Source organism: Gobius niger (genome assembly GCF_951799975.1).
Source record: "Gobius niger genome assembly, chromosome: 8".
Classification (NCBI taxonomy): Eukaryota; Metazoa; Chordata; class Actinopteri; order Gobiiformes; family Gobiidae; genus Gobius; species Gobius niger.
The window spans coordinates 22,658,944-22,684,494 of NC_136859.1; the positions used below are offsets into that span (position 1 = coordinate 22,658,944).

General features: G+C 39.2%; 1 protein-coding gene and 1 long non-coding RNA gene across 3 annotated transcripts; one reads left to right on the forward strand and one right to left on the reverse strand.

Annotated features, from left to right (window-relative positions):
- Window positions 1–1,588: 1,588 nt before the first annotated feature.
- Window positions 1,589–18,456, reverse strand: dpys (dihydropyrimidinase; the record flags this gene model as incomplete). Of its 2 annotated transcripts, XM_079561704.1 has the most annotated exons (10): window positions 1,589–1,664; window positions 5,853–5,932; window positions 6,266–6,473; window positions 11,373–11,515; window positions 13,836–13,977; window positions 14,122–14,278; window positions 14,763–14,952; window positions 16,639–16,818; window positions 16,905–17,063; window positions 18,205–18,456. In XM_079561704.1, 9 exons carry the CDS (start codon window positions 18,454–18,456, stop codon window positions 5,876–5,878), a joined length of 1,488 nt encoding a protein of 495 aa, XP_079417830.1. In that variant the 3' UTR covers window positions 1,589–1,664; window positions 5,853–5,875. The 2 variants fall into 2 exon arrangements, with proteins under 2 accessions (XP_079417830.1, XP_079417829.1); XM_079561703.1 differs by lacking the exon at window positions 1,589–1,664 and having other exon boundaries at window positions 5,729–5,932.
- On the forward strand, window positions 8,303–11,063 carry LOC306966881. The gene is made up of 5 exons (XR_013793132.1): window positions 8,303–8,541; window positions 9,069–9,311; window positions 9,387–9,437; window positions 9,694–9,755; window positions 9,849–11,063. It is a non-coding gene; the product is annotated as an uncharacterized lncRNA (long non-coding RNA).
- Window positions 18,457–25,551: the final 7,095 nt, after the last annotated feature.

Sequence of the window (25,551 nt, forward strand, 5' to 3'; positions counted from 1 at the left end):
CCTCTTCTCTTCCTACATAAGACGACAGCAAACCGCACTGTTGTGAGATGTCATGCTCCAAAAGGCAGGCTGCAATGTGATGAACAGACATCATTGTGACATAGACACTTTTCAAACTGACAAAGGCTATTTCCTATATTCCAATTTCATTCCTTCATTTTGCCAGGATGTTTCTCTCAATGCCTGCGTTCAAACAGAGATTTACAGACGGCTGGATGCTTACAATTGATGTTTTTACCACTGGGAAAAGGGATGCGTTTTGGAGTTCTATCCTTCTATTTGCAACTTCTTGTGTTTTTAGTTTTATTCTGAGCTCCTTTATTGCATTGAATTTATTCTACACTTTGGACTATGACTTGGAAGTGGCTGGTGGGATTGCCGGATGCTTTGGGATAATCTTTACCGTAGCTCTCTTCCAATCCAAGCGCGTCAGATGCTTTGGGACACTATTTTTGATTTCAATTTTTATGAAGAAGAGTCGTAACTTACTGCTCACCGCTGGTACAAGCTTGGTCATCCTCCGAAATATCCGCAACACATTGGAAAACTTAACAGGACTGGGCAGGAGTTTGATCTGCAACTTCAAAGCCAAGAAAGAAGCCATCACATCCCCCTTTAGCAATTATGTCAAGACGCTCAAATGGATTTGGAGCATACTCAAAGGGATAACGGATCTAGGTGTGGTCAATCTGGAGACAAAGCTCAAAATCACACCAAAAGTGGAATCAGAAATTCTCAGGGAGAGACTCGCACAAGCAGAGCAGAAGCTGAACGAGACTTTGAGGCACATCCAAGCAATTATGTCCACCGTCTCAGCCGTTTCCAGCAAGTTGTTTCCAGCCATAAGCTTTCTAATCTTACTGTCTTTTATAATGCTGCAGGTGAGAAAATACCGCAAAAATCTGAAATACAAAAACAAGTTCATAACGGGCAAATTTGTTGACTTTGACACCAAGAAAAAAGAGGAAGGGGAGCCCCATGTGCTGCCTCTAACTCCAGAAGAGGAGAAGGTGTACACAAGAGTCCAATTGGTTCGACCCACTCCCAAAGAGGGGAAGGCAATGTTCAAGTTCTGTGTTCCCATAGCGTCACATTTTTTAGCGTGGACAATAATCATAACAGTGGACGCTCTCTTGTATTTGTTTGTGGATATTGTGACCAACAAGTTATCGGAGATGGAGCCACTTCACGTCCCTGTGATAATCCGCATCAAAGTGAGTAAAAAGTTAAGAGTCATTGAATGTTATGTTGATCATTTAGAACAAATGTTTTACTCATAAGATTAGATATAATGTTACACGGAAGGCATTATGCACATAAGCAAGGTGACAGGATAGATTTGTTCTTGCCTCAAATGTTTTAAATTTGCAACTAAAACAAACTTTTTTTCCCTACAGAATATTGCATCTCTTGTGGGAATCTCAATAAATGAAGACAGCCACTCCCAGGATTTCTCTTACTCCATAACCCTTTTTGAGAAGCAGTGCCTCCCGAAACCCAAGCTGCTGCTGTTTCACTCTATCGCTCCTTTAGTGGCCATACTGTTGATACTGCTCGTCATGGCTGTAGTGGCTGGAAAACTGTCCCACATCAGGCTCGTGGTGTGTGAGAAGTTTTTTACTGATGCGGCAGAGGATAGAGTGGAGTACCTGCATGCACAAATTCTGAGAAAGAGGGGGAAGAAGAAGAAGAAAGAGAAAACCAGAAGGGTTAACAAGTTGTTTTTACAGGTGAGTTGAGTCGGGGCTGATCCTATTGGGGTTTTGGACATAACCATGGTGATTGGGAAAGGTGTCTGCAAGAAGTGTGACTAGTTGTGCAATTTGGTGGGACTGCTAATCTCTCTATTTGAATAGATTGGTATGGCCTTTAACATAAACATGGAAGTGTGTAAAATTTAAAATGACTGTTCTCTGTTCTCTGTATGTACATACTACCTCAGTCTGGTCACTTTAACTCCACAACCTGTACTTCTTCCCTGCCCCTCCCAAAGACACTGGACCTAGTTACTTACAAGTCCTAGATAGTAACACATGTTTTCTCTTTTTTTTTTCCTTCCACAGCTAGATTTCTGGTTCCCACTGCTCTTCAAACCTAAAGAGGATCAACTCTGTACACTTTGAAATGCTACTATGACACTTTTATGATGCTATCCTCCGTACTGTATCATTAGTATTACATAATGAAATGTACTTCATATATTTTTCTGTGGGGCTTTGTTACGTGACCATTCTCCACCTCCTCTGGATCTGTGCGCTGTCTGCCGATGTAGTTCATTAGACTGTATTACATTGTATTATAAGCCGACCTGTCAATTAGTGCTAGATAGTAACCAAGGGAAACGCATTATACAAGGAATAGACACTGACTAGGACGGAGTGCTGGATACTGAAGCTGCAGAAACGTTTAAGCTGGCCACAAAAAAGTGGCGACGTTATTTAAAATAGAAATATTTAAAAGATATGCTAATGATTTGTCTGTAAATGCTCTGAATAGTGCAGTCTGGACACCTGACAACTTACTGTATATTGTGTGTATGGAGTCCTATACTTGAAGTGTGAACATGGGCTTGGAGATAAAAAGCTGGATGAAGACAGGGTCAAAGAAGTCCATGCAACGAGTTCAATTTAGAAGTTGTAAATGTTAATCTTGGTGGTCTGTGGTTCATGGCAACATTGCAGAATAAGACAATAAATTGTTGTAAAATAGTACCATGGCAGTTGACACCAGAATGTGGTGCTTATTATGCGTAAGAAATAGGGCAAGTTAACATCCTGTAGGTCAGTAGTTCTCAACGGGTGTGTGACGCAAAAGCCAGTTTTAAGTGGGTACATCTTTTAGCCAAAATGAAAAATGTATTTGTTTTTGAGAGCTAAAATCTGACAATTAATACATAAATCAACAGAACTCTATGAAAAATTGTATTTTGATCAATTATGTACCTAATAATAATAGGCGGACGTTAGTTACAGAACCACTGCTGTGTTACTGACAATGAGTTAAAAGTATGCATAATTAATAGTTAAAGTAGTGTAAGTAATGTTCAGGTACAAAGTTTCAATGAAAATGTGTGTAAAAAATATAAATGTTTTGACGGATTGTCACTGTCTGAAGAAAGGCTACTCGCCCAAAACGTCACACTGTTGTGAGCTAATAAAAAAGCTGGTGAGCATTCATTTGTATGAATTTCCTGTTATTTTTTGCATGACGGATTTTCACCCCAGCTTCTAATCATGGCTTTTACGAATTTAGAAGATGATTATGCATAAAAAAACATTTCATTTGGATGCATAATATTGCCACAGGTCTTTCAACATAAACCATTTTGATCGAAATCAAGCCAATGTTTAGTTTATTCAACAAATCATAGAGAAAATGCAATGACTGAGCTACAGTACACCCACTGTTGGTCTCACTGTTTGCTTCCCATTTGGTTACACAATGCCACACTTCCACACAGCACGGATTGGCTTCAGCGTGAGAACCAAGAGGAAGGAAGCAGTTCACGGTTGAGTAGTCCTGACTCACAGTCACTGACCCGAGAGCCAACCTGATAAACTCACATTAACGTCTCAGCTGGCCCTACAGCACAGAACACGACAGCATGGGCGCCCAATGGGAAGTGATCATGTGACTACTGCAGACCTTTAACAACAGGAAGTTTGGAATATTTGCCATATATGGGCAAGTACAGGGTAAATAATGTTTATCTAATGGCATCCAGCTGAATACGCAATTTGTCATCATAAAAAGTGGGTCTAAAAACAAGCTTAGTTTTTTATAGTCTATTGGTGATTTGGAGAAACATCAAGGTGATTTAGAAAGCAGATACTAACAAAGAGTCACCAGACAACTAGCAGAGTGGTTCTCAACCTGAGGGTAGGAATCCCCACACTGGTCAAATGTTTTTGTATTGTTGCAATGGCAAATGTGCATTATGTGGAGGGTGCAAATACCATTGTTTTTTATACTGGTCATCAGTGGTTAAAGCCGCTGTGCTCTTTGTTGTGGGTTCAACAATTTGCTTAATGTCTCTGCACGCTCACACCCTTTTACCCTGAACTGTCCTGGCAAACTCATTATGTTTATAGGGAGTACACCTGTCCAGGGACAAAATATGAAATATAGCCTTCTTGGCTAATTCTGGTGCATTTACAGCGCCCCATAATACACAAGGAGGAGGGTCTACGCAGACCATCACAGTAGAGAAATTCAAAGATTCAAAAAGAATCACCTGGCTGGAGGATTCACCTGTACATTGTACATTGTACATGTTTTTAGTGGTAGGAGAAACCGGAGTACACAGAGGACACCTACGCTGACACGGGGAGAACATGCAAACTCCACACAGAAAGGCCTCGTCCAGGTGGGAATTGAACCCGGGACCCTCTAGCTGTGAAGCACAAGCGCCAAGCACTGCACTACTGAGCCGGTCTGCATGAATCAGGAAGTCTGGGCATCTCTGCTCAGACTGCTGCCTCTGTGACCTGGCCCCAGATAAAGTGGAAGAAAAAGAATGGAATATAATCATTAATAATACACAAAGCCTTTTTCTGAATTTTCTTGACCCAAATAGCATTCCACATTTTTTTCTATCCCAATCCTTTTGGACACACTTTAGATGTGGAAAAGGATAGTTTTATTTTATTTTATTTTATTATGATTCTGATTCTATTATGATTCTGATTGTTATATCATATTATGATTATCTAATCATGAAAAAGAAAAAAAATCAGAGCATGTTATATTGGAGGAGGAACCTCGACTACTGAATCATTACAATTTTACACGGCTCCCCACAGGCGTAGAGGGGTTGGTTTTTAACACAAAAGACCACAAATATCACTTTCTGTTCCAAAGTTATGTCTGAATATCGTCGATGTTGTTGTAGATGGTGGGAGCATGGACCTCATGGGCTTAACAAAGCACAATTTGGTGCCCCTTCCAGCAGATATATGCCCAGGGCCAACCATTGACAGTGGATTCTAAATATACTGTCAATGGGGCCAACCCTGGTCAAATGTAAAACTGTTAAGCACACAAGGGTTTATTTAAACCCCGGCTCCTCAGGACTGCCATTAACCTCTCATTTTTCTAGTTCACAAACAATTTCACAAATTAGAATGGCTGGAAATGCATTCGTTTGGATTTGCAATCAAAGCATTACTTCTCGGTATGTGGAAAATTCCTGGATTCAAACATTTTATCCTAAGTTTTAAAATGATCTAAAATTTCATTAAAATATGCTTATGATTCTCAATTAAATGTACCAAATAAATGTTTTATGCACAAATGAAATCATGCATGAAATCTATGAGCTGTCTCCATTGTCCTTATGTCTAAATGTGATTGCATAACGTGTACTCGGTCTATAATTCACAGCAGAATGACTTCTACTGCACTGTGCTGATTTGACCTGAAAACTTGTCTCTGAGGTGTTTTTGCTGGCCTACCATGGGTCTATGTTTGTTTCAATCATTATGTTCAATGCCAGTACCGAGCAAATTGTGTTAAGATCTTTGTGATTATTTGTTCCATCCCATCACTTTACAACTAATCACTTTTAATTAATTGGTCTTAGCATATTGATTATTCCTACATTTTTTGTCAAATCAAAGGATTTTCATTACAGTCCCATTAGTGAACATTTGGATCGAAGTAAAGTAAACTGAGACAAGACTGGTTTGACAGGTTTTATTGGAAAAAACGATTGGTGTCGAACGTTCAGCCTCGTCGGCTTAGACTCTACACTAAATACACTGATTATTTGTAAAGATAGGACATTGTGAGGTTTGATTTGGCTGCTCCTGAGCTCACTGCTGCCACACAGTAGGGTGCATTCACAGTGCCACCTTTAACGTTGGATGTCTTCTGCTCACAACGAGACTTTTCCCTTGTATGGCTCTCTGATCACAGCTGTAGGTTGGCTTACCTGCAGACACACAGGGAAATATTATTGAGCAGAATGCTGTGTACAGACCAGTTTGATGCAGCTAGGGGTACATTTAAAGCCCACTGCTCAGATAAACTTCTTTAATCCATATCTTGTGGAGAAGGACTTTATGACATAATCTTAGCACAGAATAGGAAATGTTTCAAACCCCTTTTTTTCCCAAATTCAGGTTGCTATTGTTTTTTTCCCCTCATTATTAATACAAAGTGTTTTCCCTGCTCTGCCAATTAAAATCTAGAATTTGGTAAATGGCTCGTTATCCAGTCATAAAACATATAAGGGCATGTAGGGTCAATATCTGAAATATCTTACCTCATCTCTCTGTCTGATCCGTTTGTACACAAACTCAGAGAAGGGTAGTCTATGGATGAACGAGCCATGTCCCGGAGACACATTCAACTTTCCGTTCTCATAGACCACTTTTCCTCTGGAGATTGTCACAATGGGGACGCCATGACACTCCATTCCCTCAAAGATGTTGTAGTCTACAGCCTGGTGGTGTGTTTTTGCAGAGATCTTTCTGCAGAACAAAAAAGCAAAATTGTTCAATCAAAGAAGGTTAAATATTTAATAGCTAAGATGGAACAACTTGTGTTATTATACAAACAATGGCGAAAGCTTTTCTCTGTAAAGAGTAACTGACTGAATGGGGTTACAATGTTCTTATGTGCAGAGAACAGCTACAGCAGCCCATGGACTATGTAGAATAAAAGCAATACAATATATTATTCATTATAGGCTCACGTGATACTGTCCTCCCTAAAAGATGGGGTAAGAGTATTTGTAAAAGTCTGTCCTTATCCATTCAAGGGATTTGTATATAACATCTGGAGTCATTTTCAGCTATACGAATTTTGGTCATTGTATGTAGAAGCACAGTGTAATACAGTATAGTTTGCCTTACACTGATACATGCAAGCAGTAGGTCCATGACTCCGTAATACAAAATACACCCTTAAATGTTGTTTACAATTGAAAAAAAGTCTTCCATTTATCCCGTGTTTCTGTACCTTAGCGTGAAGGGGACAGAAGAAATGATCACTGCAGTATCAGAAAACTTTATAGTTCAAACTTTATTGTAATCACCAAGATGCACAAACTAGAAATGTGCTTTGACAGGTTGGTGTAAGCAAAACATAAAAGAGTAATAATAAGAGATTTCGAAATGTATTGTTATGTTCAATGGCAATAAAAATCTTTTAAAAATCTGGATTAAATCTAAGTATTAGAAGATTCTCACAATCCGGACGGACTTGACGACACAACAGTGATGGGTCTCATCAGCAACAGAGACAAACTACAGAAGTGAGGTGAGCAGTCTGGCCATGTAGTGCACACAGAACAATCTATCTCTAAATTTGGAGAAGACAAAGGAAATGGTTGTGGACTTTCGAAGAGCGCAGCCCAGCATGCTTCTCTAACAATCAACGGTGCTGCAGTGGAGAGGGTGACCAGCACTAAGCTCCTGTTTGTGCGCATCATAGAGAACCTCTCCTGGACCATGCACACTACATCACTGGTCAAGAAAAGTAATCAGCGTCTCTACTTTCCCCGCTAGTTGAGAAGAGCCAGAGTCCCAGCCTTCGTTATGTTCAATTTCTACAGAGGAACTATAGAGAGCATCCTGACCAGCTCCATCACTGTGTGGCACAGCACCAGCACTGCCTCCTGCTGAAGGAGCCTCCAGCGCATTGTAAGAGCAGCGGAGACGATCTGCGGAGGCCCTCTCCCCTCCATTAAGGCAGTTTTTTCCTATAGGCAAACTATGCAAAGTTCTTTCTGTAAAATGTTGACATACTTTTTTCTGCTCAAATTAATAAATAAATGAAAGGTTCATAGGGCCCCCACAGCCGCAAGGGCCCGCATCTCAGTCAAATTACTGTGTTGTTTCACTGATTAATCAACGCGTTTTTACAGGCTTATTTGTCTCAAAGATTAGTTGAATCCACACGGTTACTTACAGTAACGCTGGTTCTCTGAATGTGCACAGTCCAAAACGGGGCGGGACGGGGCCTGAATTGAGGTCATTATTTTCCAATTCTGCCCTGCACAACTGCACAGTGGAACTGTTTTTGACTGGATTCGCTCTTCGTCGATCACATCCTGAACTCTTTTTATTATTATTATTTATTGTTATTTATTATTATTATTATTATTATTATTATTATTATTATTATTATTATTATTATTATTATTATTATTATTATTATTATTATTATTATTATTATTATCAACAGCATGTGCATTTTGAAAAAATAAAAAATAAAAAATCCATGTAGCTACACGGACGGAAAACATGAGTGCACACCATAGCAGGAAGTTCCCACAGGCTTTGTTTACATCCGTCGAACGGAGTATGAAGGTAAAAAACCGGACATAATTATCCGAGATCAACATGTCTCGTGTAGAGATATTGAGAGGGCTTGTTCTCGAGAAAATGACTGTGGCCGTACAGGAAATCTTACTGGTGGTGGAGACGACAGTAGCTGGATACGAAGAAGACGTTCTTTTGTTAAAGAGAGAGTTGAGTCAACACAAGAAGAAACTGCACTCGATCCTGCAGCCTCACGTCAATCTAAACAGAATAGGTTGGTGCCAATTATACTAATTATTTTTGAAATTATGGTATTGACTGTTGTAGTGGTAGTTGTTTCGTAGGATTCTTAAAACGAAGTTAAATATTTAGCATTAAGATAAGGAACCAAACATCTGCTCATAATATCAGCTAACTATTGTCTGGCAGATCTGTATTAACTTGTCATCGTTCGGTCAATACTGCTAATGAATGACAGTGAATTTTACATCGGATAGATTTTAATTTATCTATTTATTGTCCAAACTGTGGGTGATGAATTGAAAAATGTACACCAGGACACGGAAACTGAAGACTGTGGAGTCATGGTAACATGGTAAGAATTAGCCTGTACTCATTATTTTTATTCCTATTTTATAAACATAAACACTGAATATATTGTGTGCTTTCAAAGTGGAGAAGAAAACGGAGTTGATGGTGTGCTCCAAAAAGTGTTCCTTGAAGAGACACTGTTGGAGCAGGAAGAAGGTTCTTTAGCAACCCTCCCTAATGACGACTCTGTGTCTTGCCCTGCTCACACAGAGGACAGTCAGAGGGATGATACAACAACTAATGTCCAAATTACCAAGGTTAACAGAAGAAAGAGGTTGCCTGAACAGTACAGATCAAACCGTGTGACAAAGAAAGATAACATTGAGAAGAACAAGGATAATGAATGGAAGCTTGACAAAAACAAAAAGTCTTCAAATGTGAAGAAAAAGTGTTTGGTTAAACTGAGGATTGGTTTGTTAAAGAACTGCCCTGAAACGGATCTATCAAACACTGGTAAGAAAACTTTAACCTGACTTCTGACTCGTTAACATAATTATAGCTATCATTTTGTCATTTTTCTAATTTCAGCTGTTACACTTGAAAGTCCAGTTCACACAATAATGTGTCAACAAGACTTAAGTGAGTGTGACTTTATCAACCAGCTGAGATCTACCTTTCCTGAGCTTGGAGAAAACAAACCATTTGAGGCCTATTTAGCTGACAGCACCGGAAGACCATATTTAGCAAACAGAATGACACCTTGTGAACTTCATAAAACCTTTAGATCTTGTAAACATAAACACTTTGATTTCTACATACACCTAAGGGTAAGGTTACTCTTCATAGTTTATATCAGTTAAAAATTTATTGTGGCTGATCATCAACTTTTTTGAAGGAGCATGAAGACACTTTGATAAATATTGCAACCACTTCACTCGATGACCAGACCACTAAAAGGTAAGAATTAAATGAGACTTCTCTATGGTTTCAATGCTTAAAGTGAAATGTGTTGATTATATAATTGTTACGATGCCTTCATTGTTCACCAAGTGGCTTCGAAGGCGCAATACCATCAGAAAAGGATAATAAATCAACAGATGAACAAGACATGTCCTGCATGGACTCTGCAGCTCAGAGTGAAGAAGATGAGGACGATGACTGGAAACCAGACGACAACTGTGAGAATGAACCACAGAACAATGAAGAAGAAAACAGTGCTGCTTTAAAGTCTAAGAAAAAGATCAGAAAGCAAAGGAAGCAAAAGTTTTACAGCGGATCGTGCAAAGTGTGTGGGTATTTATTTAGATCCCAGACAATCTTAATTAAGCATGCTCAAAGTCATCTGGATCATCAAGGTTGCAGGTGTGGAGTTTGTGGACAACAACTGGAGTCATCAGGAGAGCTGAAGACTCATCTGGAAACCCACCAGAAACTACATCAGTGTGACACATGTGGTCGTTATTTTGTGTCAATGCTTGGCTTTCAAAGACATGTTGCCCTCCACAAACTCGAGAAGCCCAAACAACTTCAACTACACCTTAATAATGACAAGCCTTACAAATGCAAAATCTGCCCTCAGTCCTTTAAGTTTAAAGTACACCTTCAGGAACACACTAGGAAACACACAGGAGAAAAGCCTTATTGCTGTGATATATGTGGTAAATCCCTGATAAGTTATAGAAATTTGTGCCAACACAAATTGATTCATATTGATGAGAAGAATTACAGTTGTCAACAATGTGGGAACCTATTTCATAGTGTCAGGTCTCTAAAACGACATGAGGTAATTCATACAGATAGAGAAAAAAAATATTTATGTGACATTTGCAGCAAATCATTTTTTACTAAGGGCGAGTTAACAATGCATCAGAGAATTCATGCTCAATTGCACTTCATTAAATGTACTGTCTGTAACAAATTACTAAAAGGAGACCTTAAGAAACACATGAAGATCCACACAGGAGAAAAAACTTTCATTTGCAAAGAATGTGGTAAGAAATTTAGATGTTCTCATCATCTTAAACGCCACGCAAACAAACATCTGGAAGTCAAACCTTTTACCTGTACAGTGTGTGGCTACACATGTGAGAGAAGGGACCACTTGGTTTCTCATATGAGGACCCACACTGGGGATAAACCCTATAAGTGCACTATGTGTGACAAGGCCTTTACCCAGAGTCACTGTTTAAAAACCCACGTGAGGAAGAGCCACATGGATGTAGATGTAGATGCCCTGGTGTGAAACCATTAAGTAAAAATAATGTTTGCAGCTTCTTTAAAATTCAAACTTAAACATTTTTTATCATCTCATTGGCCCAGGCCCACCACCATTACCATCAGTGGTCAAAAGTTACCCAAATATATGTGCTTCAGTAAATGTAAAAGCACTACCCCCTCGAAGAAGAAGAGACAGTCTGCGCTAAATGGTGTATAAAGTTAAATACTATGTTAAAATGTAACAATGTTTTTTGTGCTTGACTTCATATTTGAGTACATTCACGCAGCATTAGTTAACTACCTTAAACACCAAAGTTGTCAGACTCAATAATGAAATGTTACGAAGATGGAGCTCACCTTGTCATCTTAGGGTCCCAGACCAACACATCTGCATCTGAATTTCTGGCAATCCGGCCTTTCTGTGGGTACATGTTGAAGATTTTTGCAGCGTTGGTGCTGGTGACAGCTACAAATCGATTCTCGTCCATTTTGCCGCTGTGCTGAAAAGGAGGAAACACACAAGAGCCGCTGAGGTGAGGGGATGCACTGCAGGAAATATGCAGACAAAAGGCCAGTGCTGTGCAGCAGCAACCTGATTCTGCCAAAATATCATATAATGCGTGATTTGTAAGCATAGCTGTTCACAGTAAATCTAGTGTTTAGCCTTGGAGCAGCAAGGCATTTGTGCACAACAGCAAGAAGAAACTGCAACATCTGCACTCTGCACCACTCTTCATTATAGACTCACTAGGTTTTTGGTTCAAACAGTATAAATTAATTTGTAGATTCCAGGGGCTGTGATGTGAAAAAAACAGTAGCTTTACTTTTGAGTGCAGTGATAGCTCAGTAATAAGATGGAATGGTGGTGTACTAACATGGTAATTGGAAGGAAATAGAACAGTAATGTAGGCTAATATGAATAATCCTAAACTTAACCCAGTATAACGCTGTAAATTACCAGTTAACATGGTTAGTATTGCATATTATATTGATATTATAATTATACCATTATAATATGGCTAAAGGGTTGCAAAATGCATCCTTTCAGAAGGTTTTTACTGCCCAGTAAGTTAAAGTACACATAATATGTCACATAAAAATAACAAAAATCTTGCATTAAGGAACGTGAGATCCCAATACCAATAAAATTCTGGAATTTCACATCAGTGTTAAAGTTTCTAGCTTTGTCTTTGTCTTTTTATACTAAAGAACCAATTATTCTGCAAAATACATTTTTTTTAATCTCTTTTGTAACTAAATGAACAGCTCAAATAAAATAAAATAAAACATTTACTGTGAGTGTGTGTACTGAACTAGGGCTAATTTAGGTCTAAAAATGCAGACTTACTACTACAGATTAAACAGAATTAAAACATGTTCAAACCCCGGAGTTAATCAGATCACCTTTCACTATAGCTGTCGTAGGGACACGTGAGAGAGAGAGAAGGTGATTAAGTCAGGGCCCGAGCTTACTAAATCAGGGGCACAAGGTCGTAATGTGTGGCCCAAGTCAGTAAGTCTACTTCAAGATGGAGCATCTATCCACAACATTTCAATCATGGACTCAATTACATGGATATTGAGTGTTTACTTGCACTTTTATATATTCAAAGAGCCTTTTTTTCCTCCTTACATGTGTCACTTCCAGGGCTCTGTTCCTAAACAACTGCAGGAGCAGAGGACAAAACCATACTTCTAAGGAAACAGAGTGGATAATACCTCCCTCTAGTGGTACAAAAATGAACAATTTCTCTCATTTCTTTCTCTCACCCTTGTTGTTTATATTGTGCACTAGCATGTGTCAGAGTGATCATGAAAACAGAATTAGCGTAAATGCATACAGTTATTGTAAGTCTACTTCACAAAAATGACACTCAAAATGGCCCAATTGTTGAAGACTTTGTCAAATGGTGTGATTGCAAAAACAACAGATATGATAATTGACATATATGAAGGCCCAACCAGTGGAGTGTCGGTAGTCCTACAAGTATCTTGCAACAATTATAGATTCTCAACTAAATTTTGATGAAAACTGTGCTGTTGTATCTGAAAAGGGTAATCAGTGACTGTATTGTCTATGGAAACTCCTTTTTTCATGTATCCATGATGACACTTTTCTATCGGGCATTCATCGAAACGACCCTAACTTTGGTCACAGGGTATGGGAGCTCCTCTGTTAGAAACAAAAACGCCCTGAATCAGCTGGTCAAGTGGTAAAGTCAAGTCATCGGACAGCTTCAGAACAGTTCGGACTGTCCATTGTACAGAGAACAACAGACAGAGATGATGGCACGAAGCATCATAAAAGACACTGAGCATCCTTTGCATTTGGAGTTTTGTTTGCTTCTATCTGGTCGTAGGTTTTTAATGCCTATAACTTATAGGTTTGCATGGCTTATAGGCTATAAGCCATGCAAACCGTTTTAGCAAAGCTTTGTTCCTGCTGCCATTTCCTTGATGAACAAGTCGGGATCTAATCGTCCCTGACACTGCTTTTTTATGTTTGTTATGGCCCAAGTGGCTTAAATTTCTGTGGCACCTTTAATAAAGGAACATTCTGTTAGTATCTGGAGCACTTACAAGCTAAATATGTTAACATGTGTCTGATTTCTATCTTTGTATAATTTGTTAGTTTTTATTGGAATTGCAAGACAAATTTACCTACCAGATAAGATAAGATAAGATAATCCTTTATTGATCTCCAGTACCAGTACAAATAAAGCAATCTAACCAAGCAATGACCCAGACTGGTGTCTTTTAACATACACATGGGCCATATGTTTTAAGTAGGCAAAAAGTTGCGTAAAAAAAGAGCTGTACCACTCCCTTCTCCCAGATGACAGACATGCGGTCCTCCACACCATTCACTCCATTTGGGATCTTTGTGAAGTCGTCTTTGCCGAGAGCCTTTTGACAAATAGAGAAGGTGCAGTTGTCCGTCCCAGTTACACTGAGGTCATCACTGGAAAAAGGTGAAAGTACAGAAATATATCATTAGAGCAATAGATTATATTTTGGTCAATTGCAACCAAAGCTTTGTAGGTTTGCAAAAATAGTGGCAATGGAAATACAGTATGAGAAAAACAATTGTTATCAATATGCTCACTTGGCCAGCAGGTCCATAAGGTATCCTGGGGTGCTGGGGTCTGGCCTGAGTGGAGGTCCCATTACAAAACTTGCTGCGTGTTCCCACTTTTTGTTCCAATAGTGAGTCCCATCTGTACCCAGACCAGCAGCAATAGGCTCCCCGAACACTACCCTTCCTGATAAAACGCAACCACGTTCAATACATACAGCCTCTTTTTTTTTTTTTTAAAGATAATCAGTGGAGGTTTAAAATCTACATGATAAGTAAGAGTTTTATTAACTTAAAGTCACAACCAAAAACATGAACAATTGCAATATCAAGTATTTGGAAAAAACAAGGAACCAACTGGCAAAACTGCTGGGGAAATATATATGTACATATGTGTATAGGCAGTATATTTCCATTCACGACGGCTTGCAAAGCTATCAAATATTGATCCTTTTAATTTATACTATCCGCCAAAATATTGAACTGTTTTTTCAACATCACCCACCTGTGTTTTAAACGAAGGCCAGCAGTTTTGTAGAAAGTAAGACATTTTGTTCTCTACAGCTAACATTATATTTTCATACATTCTGTGGTTATATCAAATGCGATTATTAAGATTTCATTCATTAGCAGTAAATATTTCTGCTCTAATTAGCTGTCTCAATACTCACCCTCTCTGCGTGCACTGGACACCACTTTGGCTGCAGATTTGCTCATGACGTGGACAATATATAGAGGACAGTTGACTGAATGAGCGATGGTAATGGCTCGCTGTGTGGCCTCTGCCTCCACCTCCTCCGGTCGGCACATCTCATGTCCCTCTGGCCCTGTGATGCCCATTTCCAGCATCTTCTTGGCCCCCTGTTGAAAGGAAAAGGCTGCAATGTAGGTTAAAGAGTGCTGAATGGTGGTGTTACACATTTTCATCAATCAAAGTTACGGTTAAGAATGATTAAGATATACTTTATTGATCGCTATAGAAAAATGCGTTCTCTGCATTTGACCCATCCTCAATGCCGCTGGGGCAACCTGTAGGAGCAGTGGGCAGCCTGGGAACAGATGTGCAGATGTGGAGCCAGGCTACTGGTCAGACTCGCCTGGCTGGTGGATTCACCTATTGTACATGTAAACCGGAGTAGATGGAGGAAACAGACACGGGAGAACATGCAAACTTCACACACAGGGATTAGACCTTCTGGCTGTTGACCCCTGCGCCACTCCGCCGTCCGAGCTTTTGTTTCCTTTTATACCTTTAGAAATTGTTCTAACTTTTCTCCACTACAGCAGGGGTTCCTAAACTTATCAGAACCACCAGACCACAAAAATCACTCAGCAAACAACTCGGGACACCCTTCTGTAAAATGTAGCTAGCATTTATAATAATCTAAGAATTTGGTTTTATGTTGGATACTGTATTTTAGCTTAATTTCACTAAAATGGGAATCACTGCACACAGTATTACATATATACATTGCAAAGCATAGAACTTAACCATAAACATCCATTTAGTGGAAAACTGTAGAATTGCATAGGTAATAACACAACAGATAAACTGATTAAACTACTGCCCCGAGTGCCCCAACGACCAAGGGCACCCCTGAAGCCTTGACCCTCCAGACCTTCTCCAGCTCTTCTCTGAGCCCCTGGTACTTCTTGTTATTCACAGGTAAAAAATATACATCAGTAAAATAGTGAGAATTTTGGCTTACTTCAGGCACAACACACTGGCTTTTTTTCTCTTGTAAATGGAAGTTGCAACTGACCACATTAAACTATAACCCTCGAGGTCGGGAACCCCCCAGAAAAATATATTCTTAATCTCAGTGGGACTTTCCTGGTTAAATAAAGGTCAAATAGAACAGAACAATAATGTTAATTTATTCCATAAAAGACTATTTATTTTAAATGTGTACATTTATTTGAGCTGAAACAAAGTAACTTTCTTTAGTACTGTCCCTGGATCAACAGGCAACAACATTTGGCATCTAAAGAAAATTACTTTTTCGGTACCGGTTTTTAATATCCTTTTTTTTCTTTTGATACCACATTGGCATCGTTTAACGGTACCTAGTCCTCATGAAAAGCCAAGCCTTTTTGGCTGTACGGATCCTTCATTCTACTCTGCGGTAGCATTTTTTTTATCCAGCACACCGACTAAAATATGGTACTGGACTGGTACATACTGCAGGTATGTGTCTTTGATATATTAAAATATACAAGTGCAGTCAAATTTCAAGCTGAATTTGCATAACTCTCAAATTCACATTCCAAGCATCCTTTTGTAACTCAAGATGTAACTGGTGCTAAGAGTGCTAAGTGTAGCGTTATGCTTGCTCCTTTTGATACAGAAATATATTTAGTGCATTCTAGTTATTTATCAAACCATGAGGCAGAACAACACAATTCTAGCTAGTCATAATTAAATGGATAATCTGTGTGTTAATAACCCAATAATAAACTAATGACATTTGTATTGTTCATTTAGTGTCCTTGAAAACATGTACAACAATGGATTCGTGATACATGACACACAGTATCTATACAAACCTCTAAAATCAGGTCTCCATTCTCTGCATGGACCTGCGCTATGGCCCCGATATCCTTACACTGGGAGAATGCAGCATACAGCTCAGAGTCCTGCAGCATGAACACGCCCTTATAGGCCATAAACATCTTAAAAGAGTTCACGCCTTTCTCTGCAGCCAGAATCTCCATCTCTCTCTTCACCTGGACCAAAGGCAGCACATTTTAGTCTATAATCTCCATGACATGGATGGATATAGTGTTTGTACTGTAAAGCGGAGCTGGCTCACCTCTTCACTCCACCAGGTGACAGCGACATGCAGTGAGTAATCGCAGCAGACTTTGAGGTCAGCTGTGTTGCGCCAGCTCTCATAGGCCTCTATAAGAGATTTACCTCTCTGGGGGATGACAAAGTCCAAGATCATTGTAGTGCCTCCCGCCAGAGCCGCCTGGAGAACACACGCACACGCACACGCACACACACGCACACACACACACACACACACACACACACACACACACACACACACACACACACACACACACACACACACAGATAAAGTTGAAGATTAACCCGTGGTTATGTCAAAATACACAGCTAAATAATAAGTATGCCTGTCTGAATGGGAGAATAAATGGGAATGTGCAGACATCATCAAAGCTTGTAAAACACTTTACTTAATGTTAACTTAAAGGGATATTTCAGGATTTTTGACATAGGGCCTCATTTCTCATTTCCATTCATTCATTCAGTGTTGTTGATTTCTGGAGATATTTTTTTCTTAAATTCATGCAATTCTTATATTTGAAGATCTTAGTGGCGCGAGGCTAGTGCATTTCTATGGTATCAGCTAGCCTGCATTAAAAACAGTCTGACCCGCTCCACAGTGCACCTGAGGCAAATCACTTATAATGCCGGACTAACCATATAAATGTCTGTGTTAACAGAAACATTATAACTATTTTGCATTTAAAATAACTCATATTTGAGGAGCATCAGCTTCGTGGTTGTAACGGCGAAGTGATCTGCGAGAAAATAGTCCCTCAAAATGTGGTAATTCATGTGATACACAAACATGATTCTATTAACACAGACATTTATATGGTTAGTCTGGCGTTATAAGTGATTTGCCTCAGGTGCACTGTGGAGCGGGTCAGACTGTTTTTAATGCAGACTAACTGCATGAATTTAAGAAAAAAATATCTCCAGAAATCAACAACACTCAGGATAACTAGGAAATGAGGCCCTATGTCAAAAATCCTGAAATATCCCTTTAAAGGTCAAAGAGGTTCATCAGGCTCATCTTAAAGTTGTGGCATGCAATACAGATTCCATGCATGTGTTGCCTTCATATCAATGGATTTCAAAACATGATGAAACATGCCAAAGTAGGACAACAAAAAACACATGTTATCGCAGCATTAGCCCTGAACCAAAATCTACACTCTAATAATACAATATTAATTTTGAAAAATATAAATGAATCAATATGCAAAAGAACACTGGTGTAATAAGTCTTAATATATTGCGATTATATAATGCAACATATTCCACCCCAAATACTTGAAGCAGAAGTGGGTGTGTCAAACCTTGGTTCCGATGTGGAAGTCGTCCACCGCCTTGGTGCCCATGAAGGCCAGTTCCATGTGGGTGTGCGTGTCGATGCCTCCGGGCATCACCAGTTTGTCCGTGGCATCGATGACTCGCGCTCCCGCGGGGATCTGGAGGCACGGTCCAACTTCCACGATCTTTTCATTTTCTATGTAGACGTCGCTGATCACAGAGTGGTCTTCGTTCACAACCTTTCCTCCCTTTATGAAGATCCTGCTGGGCTGCGTCATTCTTGAGCTGGTCGACTGAAGAGTTTGCACGTACGGGTTGGAGTCGTTGGAGTTCAGACGGTCATGAAACTTTGCTGACTTTTCTAGCTCCGCCTCTTAGTTAATGACAAACATGTGTAGGCTAATGCACTGAAGCAGCTGATTTTAAAGGTAAAGCTTTAGACAGCACACACACAGCTGAGCAAATGACCTTATGATCAGAGCATAGAAGCATAGAGTGTGGACCAGAGAAACAAGGTGTGCATTCATTGTATTAGGCTCAAATATATGTTTTAAACATATGTATTATAACACTCCTTTTGTAACCATAACTATTTCCCCACTTGCACAACAAAGTCAATATTATCTCTGTTTGCCACACTTGCTCAAAGTCTTGTTCATTTGAGCATAGATCATTGACCTAAAGTTAACTGGGGGACATCTTCAACCTTGCAGTCGAAACAAACATATTTATGCAGGCTGTCCTTGAAGCTATTACAAGTGGTGGAATTAACAGCAATGTTAACATTAAAATACACTTGTTAAGTGGTTTGATACAAGGACACAGCTAGTGATGCCCATGGAAATGCAGCCTACGTTTGAGGAACAGACACATTTTCTGATTTGCAAAATGGCACAAAATAAACCATATGGCATGTGTAGCTAGTCAGTGGAGACATTTTATTTTCATTTTTTTTGACAATGGGAATTATTAGTTATGCTTGCTTGTGAACTCATAAATCTACTTCTGCTCATTAGTGTGTGGGTATTTGAGCCTATGGACATGGACAGAACATTTTACAAAGCATTCAAGCTCACTTTTGTAAGGCAAGTTAGAGTCAGTATCTAATCTTTCTATAACATTTCCTGCTCAATCTCATTTACTTTGTCTAGAAATATAACGTTACTGTAGTTATCTTTGATCTCACAGCCTTCACCTTTGAAACAACCTATCCCCATGCCAGTGCTACACCGTGTGACTGTGTGGTGCATTGTTTACACTGAATATTTTTAAAAATCCCCCAAAATAGAGTCAGGCTTTTGATAATGGCGCGATATCCCTGGAGCACGCAACTGCCTCCCTTTCATGAGGAGTTGTTAACCACTGGGAGAGATTAGCATTTGACTGCTGTGGATTGGTTGTCTGTGCCACATCAGTTCAGACAACTTTTCCTCCATCCATTAGTGTATTACCAAAACACGGCGCATTGGAGAGACAAAGATGCATGCGCTGGTGAGATAAGCACACGCGCAGGGCTTAGGAACACCTAACCTTCACAGTCGCAATAAACAATAACATGTGACTTAAGAGGATTTACATAAGATGAGAGGAGTAATCAGAAGCAGCGAAAAAAACCAATGAGGCAGCAATGGCATCTCCTCAAAAGTCCCGGCGAAGCTGAAAGAGAAAAGTTGCCATTCTGCGGGATTTAGAGGCAGCGCTCGTTATCAGTGTATTTCTGCCACAAACCAACAGAGATGTCAGGTTATTTTGGGGGGAAATTGTGATGCAGGAACGCAAGCGTGGAGTGTTGACATGGATAAATTTAGGTTTTGGAGACGCATAGACAGTACAAAGTCATGCACAGTGTAAGATAATGCATAGATTATCAGTGTTCTGTACTGAAGGATTGAGCGTATAGGCTCCTGACACACTTGCAATAATTCCTTCCCTGTAACTATCATTATCTTTTCCTCTGTTCTTTAATTTTGCTTTTCTTTGCCAAGGTGACAAATCATCTGACGCCCACCATACAGAGATTGACATACCCCAGACGCCCTTACAACCTTCTCCATTTCTCTGCGCTTGGGACCGGCACAGAAGGTACAGTCTGGTGACCCTTTGACTATCAGAACGACTACGGACAAAAAAAATCACAATCTTGAACTATGACAATGTTATTAAGTTGGTTTAGCTTAGACCAAGGAAAACATGTACCAAACGATCATTCCATCTTTGCTCTCTGCCTTAATTTCAAAACCAAATTGAATAATGTAGGATTTTTCTTTCAGTGGACAAACTTTGCTGTTATTTGTTGCCTAATGTATCACAGCGACAGATCTCATTAATGACTAAACATGTGTTTAAATTCTTTGTTTGTATAACCATGCTACCCAGATGACCAAAATGATTTAAAAAGTTGTTTCCATTTAAAACTTGGCGAAAACATTGATGTAGCCTCAATACTAAATGCAGGTCCCATGTGCTACCACTAATTGAAGCCCAGATGGCAGTGTTCTCCTCATGTTGAAAATGGCCATCTGAGGTGGCAGCATTCTCACAGTGAAAATAATACATGTAGTATTACAAGTATTTAATTTGGTATAATGCAAACTCTGTGTACGGCTCACTGTGTGATATTAGGAACAATATCAAAGTTGTTTTGACAATCATCAGGAACAATATTTGAAATGACATGTCCTCAAATATATCCTATCGGTATTTCTAAGGTAAACATAGCATGCAATTTGGAGCTACAACGGGAGGCTTTGAAATACGACATAAATCTCCATAGGATTCCCTGTCACCAGTTTCGGAAAGACAGTGGGGAGTCTGCAGCGACTTCTAAACATTTGTCAGTCACATTGTAGCAGCTCGAGCATCACAAGACGGCTGTTCAGTGGAGTCTAAAAATGTTAAGCTTCCAACAATGGGAGGCAGAAAATGTGAAGGGAAACAATTAAATTACGCCTTGCATGAAGTTTGCTTTTCATTTGGTGAGGCAAATTTAGTGCCTTGGCTAATCATTATGCTGTTGAACACGATTTGCAAAAAAATATTCAAGAGCTTTACGTGCCTCAGTGCCCCTTCTGTATTGAAAAATAATGGGGCTCTATCCAATTAAAAACTGCATTAAATCTCTTAAGGATGACATGCACTTTATGGGTATCTCTGTGATTAGGGTTTGTGCACGTGTGCAGATGTGACGCCATGCTCCGACAGGCTGCTCTGACTGACTACTCCATTTTAGCACAGGAGGAGAGGGTTGGAGACACATGATCGAGCCACAGATTTCTCAATAGTAACGTAGCAATACAGCATTATTTATTAAGTACGTATTTTTATTGTTTTTAGCTAGGAAGATATACAACTAACCATTGGTAAAGGATTAAACTGCAGATTTATTTTTTCAATTAATTGTTTGGATGTGAAAAGCGCTTGGATATTGTTGTTTAGTGTTTTCCACATGAAACTAAAATGCTCTCAGTGGGTAAAGACGCTACGACAACTGAATTTGAGTTGCCCAAAGCTGCATTTATGAGGACTCAAGCACAAGTTTCATATGTGAATGAGCCGTTCCTCATTTGAAAGCTAAGAACCTCTAGAATTCAATCATTCAGCTTCAAGTGCTGGAGGCGGCACTAGCACTAATTAGGAATTCATTGGGGGCAGGTGCTGAGAGAGAGAGAGAGATATTTTTTCAAACTGGTTTTAGCCCTAGGATCTGGCAACAGTGCAGGCGTCACTCTGCTTTCTGACTGGGTAATCGTCTTGAGATTCATCTCATTTGGGGACACTGAAAGTAATATCAAATCTTATGATTTAGATAAGACAAAATAGTTGTTTCATCAAAAATCTCTCCAAGGCTGTGTGTATACCAAAAGATAATTATTTGGTTGCTAAAATTGTTATTTCTATAATCAATTAGTTGTTGATTATTTAATTAGTTGTGTCAGCCCGAATGACAATACATGTGCAAGTGCTAAATGCGTAAAATTAAACCAAGAAAAATGGTGGCCAGAAACCATGATGTATTCTCTGCATAGTTGTTTTAGGAGAGATTTCCGTTCAAAGTCAACTGCTGTGCCCATTTGTTGCCAGGCAAATTAGTAATATTGTTGAAAAGCAACGCTGGTAGCTTTTTTGTTATTGAAATTTGAGAAACTAATTGTATTTCTTCCTTATTATTTTTAATTAGTTAGCCTTTTTTATTGACTGTCCATATACTTTATCAGTTAAGTTTAACCTCACCCTTTTTGTATTATTTATCCCCCCACTTCATTTATCTGTTTTAACAAATATACATACTTTTTACGGTATGGGTTGTTCAACTATTGTTTTGGACACACAAAATAAAAGCATTAAATGTTAATATAGTTTAGATTAGAGCATAGATAGGCAGTGATGTTCTGATGACCAGAGGACTCCTGAAAACTGATCGTGGTCTCCTGCATCCTTTTTGCTCTGATTTGTTTCTGTCCAGTGTCTTTCATTTACTGAAGGCCATTTGTTAATAAACAGCAGTCACATACACAAACATTCACAGCTTTTCCCCATCATTACTACAGTCCATATTCTTTATAACTGACCAAATTATGATTGCCACCAACAAGCTTGATAGTAGCACATCCGTCTCACTCCCTCTGTCTATTCAATTAAAAGATTTGCAACTACATGCATGTGCCGATAATCAAAATGTCTCCTTCTCCCAGATGCATCAGCAGCAGCAGCACTCCAGAGCTCAATTTGCTCGGCTGCGATCTCGTGTTTGTGTGTGGACTTAATCAATCCAGCCACAATTGACTTAATTAATTAGTGTTTTAAAGCTACTCTTTATAATTGCTGTCAGATGAGTGCGCAGACAAAGCAATCACATTAATGCAAATACAACAGATAATTATTATTATCCCAAACTTCCTCAGCCTCAGCAGCAGGGGACAGACGGGGCTTCAGATCGGGTGATATAAGGACAGACACTAGATGGCACCATTGAGCAGAGTTTCACCTCGCTGTCCTTTTGTCACTTCTAGATACTGTTCAATTAGGTCCTATATAGTACACGCAGAGAAACACAACCGACACTTTTCTATAAAATAGTGCTGCAGCAAAATATTTCCCACAATGCCACACAGATATTGGCTGATAATGTTTTTCTTATTGCTCGTTCGTTTCATTTTATGCACGTAGTTTGAACATACCTTTGCACTGATATGTGACTTTGTCTTTCTAAAAAAAAAAAAAAACATATATATGTAGAAATACCCCATTTGATTCCTCAATTCAGATTCATGTGTATATAAATGCTTTGAAATACTGATTGGTCTGCAACTTGCAACAAACAAACAGAATATTTTACTTAAAATGCGTCAAACATTGTGGTCTACATTATTTTACAATGTTCTTGCTTGAATTACTTCAATGTTTGCTTTGTTAGAATTTAATTTCACAAAGAGAAATTACCTTCATGCTTCCAGGAGGCTTTGTGCTGTGCTTTTAGGAGTATACAGTTTTTAATATGTACTCTGTTTTTCTACTTTAACTCTATAGTCTTGTAAATGATTCCTGCCTGCATTCAAAAGAAGAGGCTAAAGGAATGAAATGATTTAAGAATCTAACGTCTGATAATATGTGGCTCAAAAGCTCAACAGCTTTTATTTGCACTGGTTTTGTTGGGTTTGTTTGCTAATGACCTTCTTAGTGTTGTTTACTTGGATTTTGTCTTTTATGCACCCCTTTGTGGCATTACATTGTTCTGAGAGTTGCTGTGTTTATTAAAAAAAAAAGACTGTAATATTGCATGCTACCACAACAGTTTTCTGTATCAAGATTGACTTGGATGTGGCCAAGGGCACATGTTGCCACACTCAGGCACACTGCGTTCATTGTGGGTTCCAATCCCAAGTTTTGACAGATTGCCAAGTGTCTCTACCTGCTCTTCACCCCCTTTTATGTTACACTGCCCAGTCTAATGAAGAGAGAGAGAAAGAAACAAGCCTGTGGACAAAAACATATTTAGAAACTGACAGCTTTGTGTAACTAGAATCCACAGCATGATTCCTAATTCCTTCTGTATTTTTTTTTGTTTTTTTGTTACAATAGTGTGTTTTGCTGTATCCAGAACCACGCAAAACTTTGTCAACCAGCTATGTATAAAACTTTCCATCTTTTTCTCCTCACTGCATCTTCCTCATCATTATCCCCATCATTATCAGCAGCACATTTTGAATTTCTTTGTAGAAAGTGTTTTTTTTTCTCCTCCTCTCCCTTTTTTGTTTACCTATTTCGTGGTGTTTCCTGGAAAGTCGTCGTATCATTTCAGCAGCCATTATTCCCTCATTTCTTTCGCTGATCTCGTCTGATGATCGGCTCGGATAGATATGACAGCTGAATAAATATGCAAACGCTGCTTCACACTTCACATAGCTAAGTTTCTATTACAGACTTAGAACGAACACTATATTAAGATAACAATGGTTCTCTGTGGGGATTTGTTTGAATGGGGAAGGGTATTCTTTGTGCTTATCTCCTGATCAAGTGGCGGATATCAGCTGAAATCGAGGCACTTCTCGCTCATTCACCAAGACTAATTAAAAGTCTAGCTCTGCACAAACGCACTGTTGATATTTTCTGAGAAGATTGTCTGAATATAGGCAGAATAAATGGCCGTGGTTAATTAACTCTGGTGTCATGTCTGCCGCGTCCTTCACCAGCCTTTTGATTCGAAGCGATCAAACAGACGTCATATTTGTTATAGTCTCCATGACCTAACCTGTGGGGCTGCACTAATACAAGTGAACCATTCAGTGTTTCAGATTGAAATGAGTATAACGTATCAACGATGCGGTCTAATCACCAGTGACTATATGCCCTGATCTGAGAAATGTTATTGTCCAAATAGATTCATTCAGTTTTCTTTTCATAACTATTATTAAAGATTTGTCAATGCCAGAGCAGTGCTGGTCAACTTTAACCTCAGCAGTGCCATGTTCATCGAGCAATAACAAGCGCAGTTATCCACTGTGAGATCAGTAAAGTTTAATCTGTAAGTTCATCAGTTAGTACCGAAATTCTTAGCATTTTTGTTGTTTAAATTGTCAATGCACTGTGACACAATAGCATATTTTCCCCCAAACATGTGTGGAACTTCCTCCAATTCTTCCAGTGATTAATATGACAAACATATTTTAGCGAGAAGTATTTTTTAACAATGAAAACATGCATCTTTCTCTAAAATGTCCACTGCTTTTCTGCTGTCCACCGGTTTTTCCGTGCTTGGTCGCAAACACCGCCTTTTAGAGCACATAGCGGTGGCTATCTCCACTTTAATACTTTGGACTTCTGCCTGGCCCCTTACTCCCAGCGTGCTTTGAAACATGTAAGTCTTTTATTTTTAT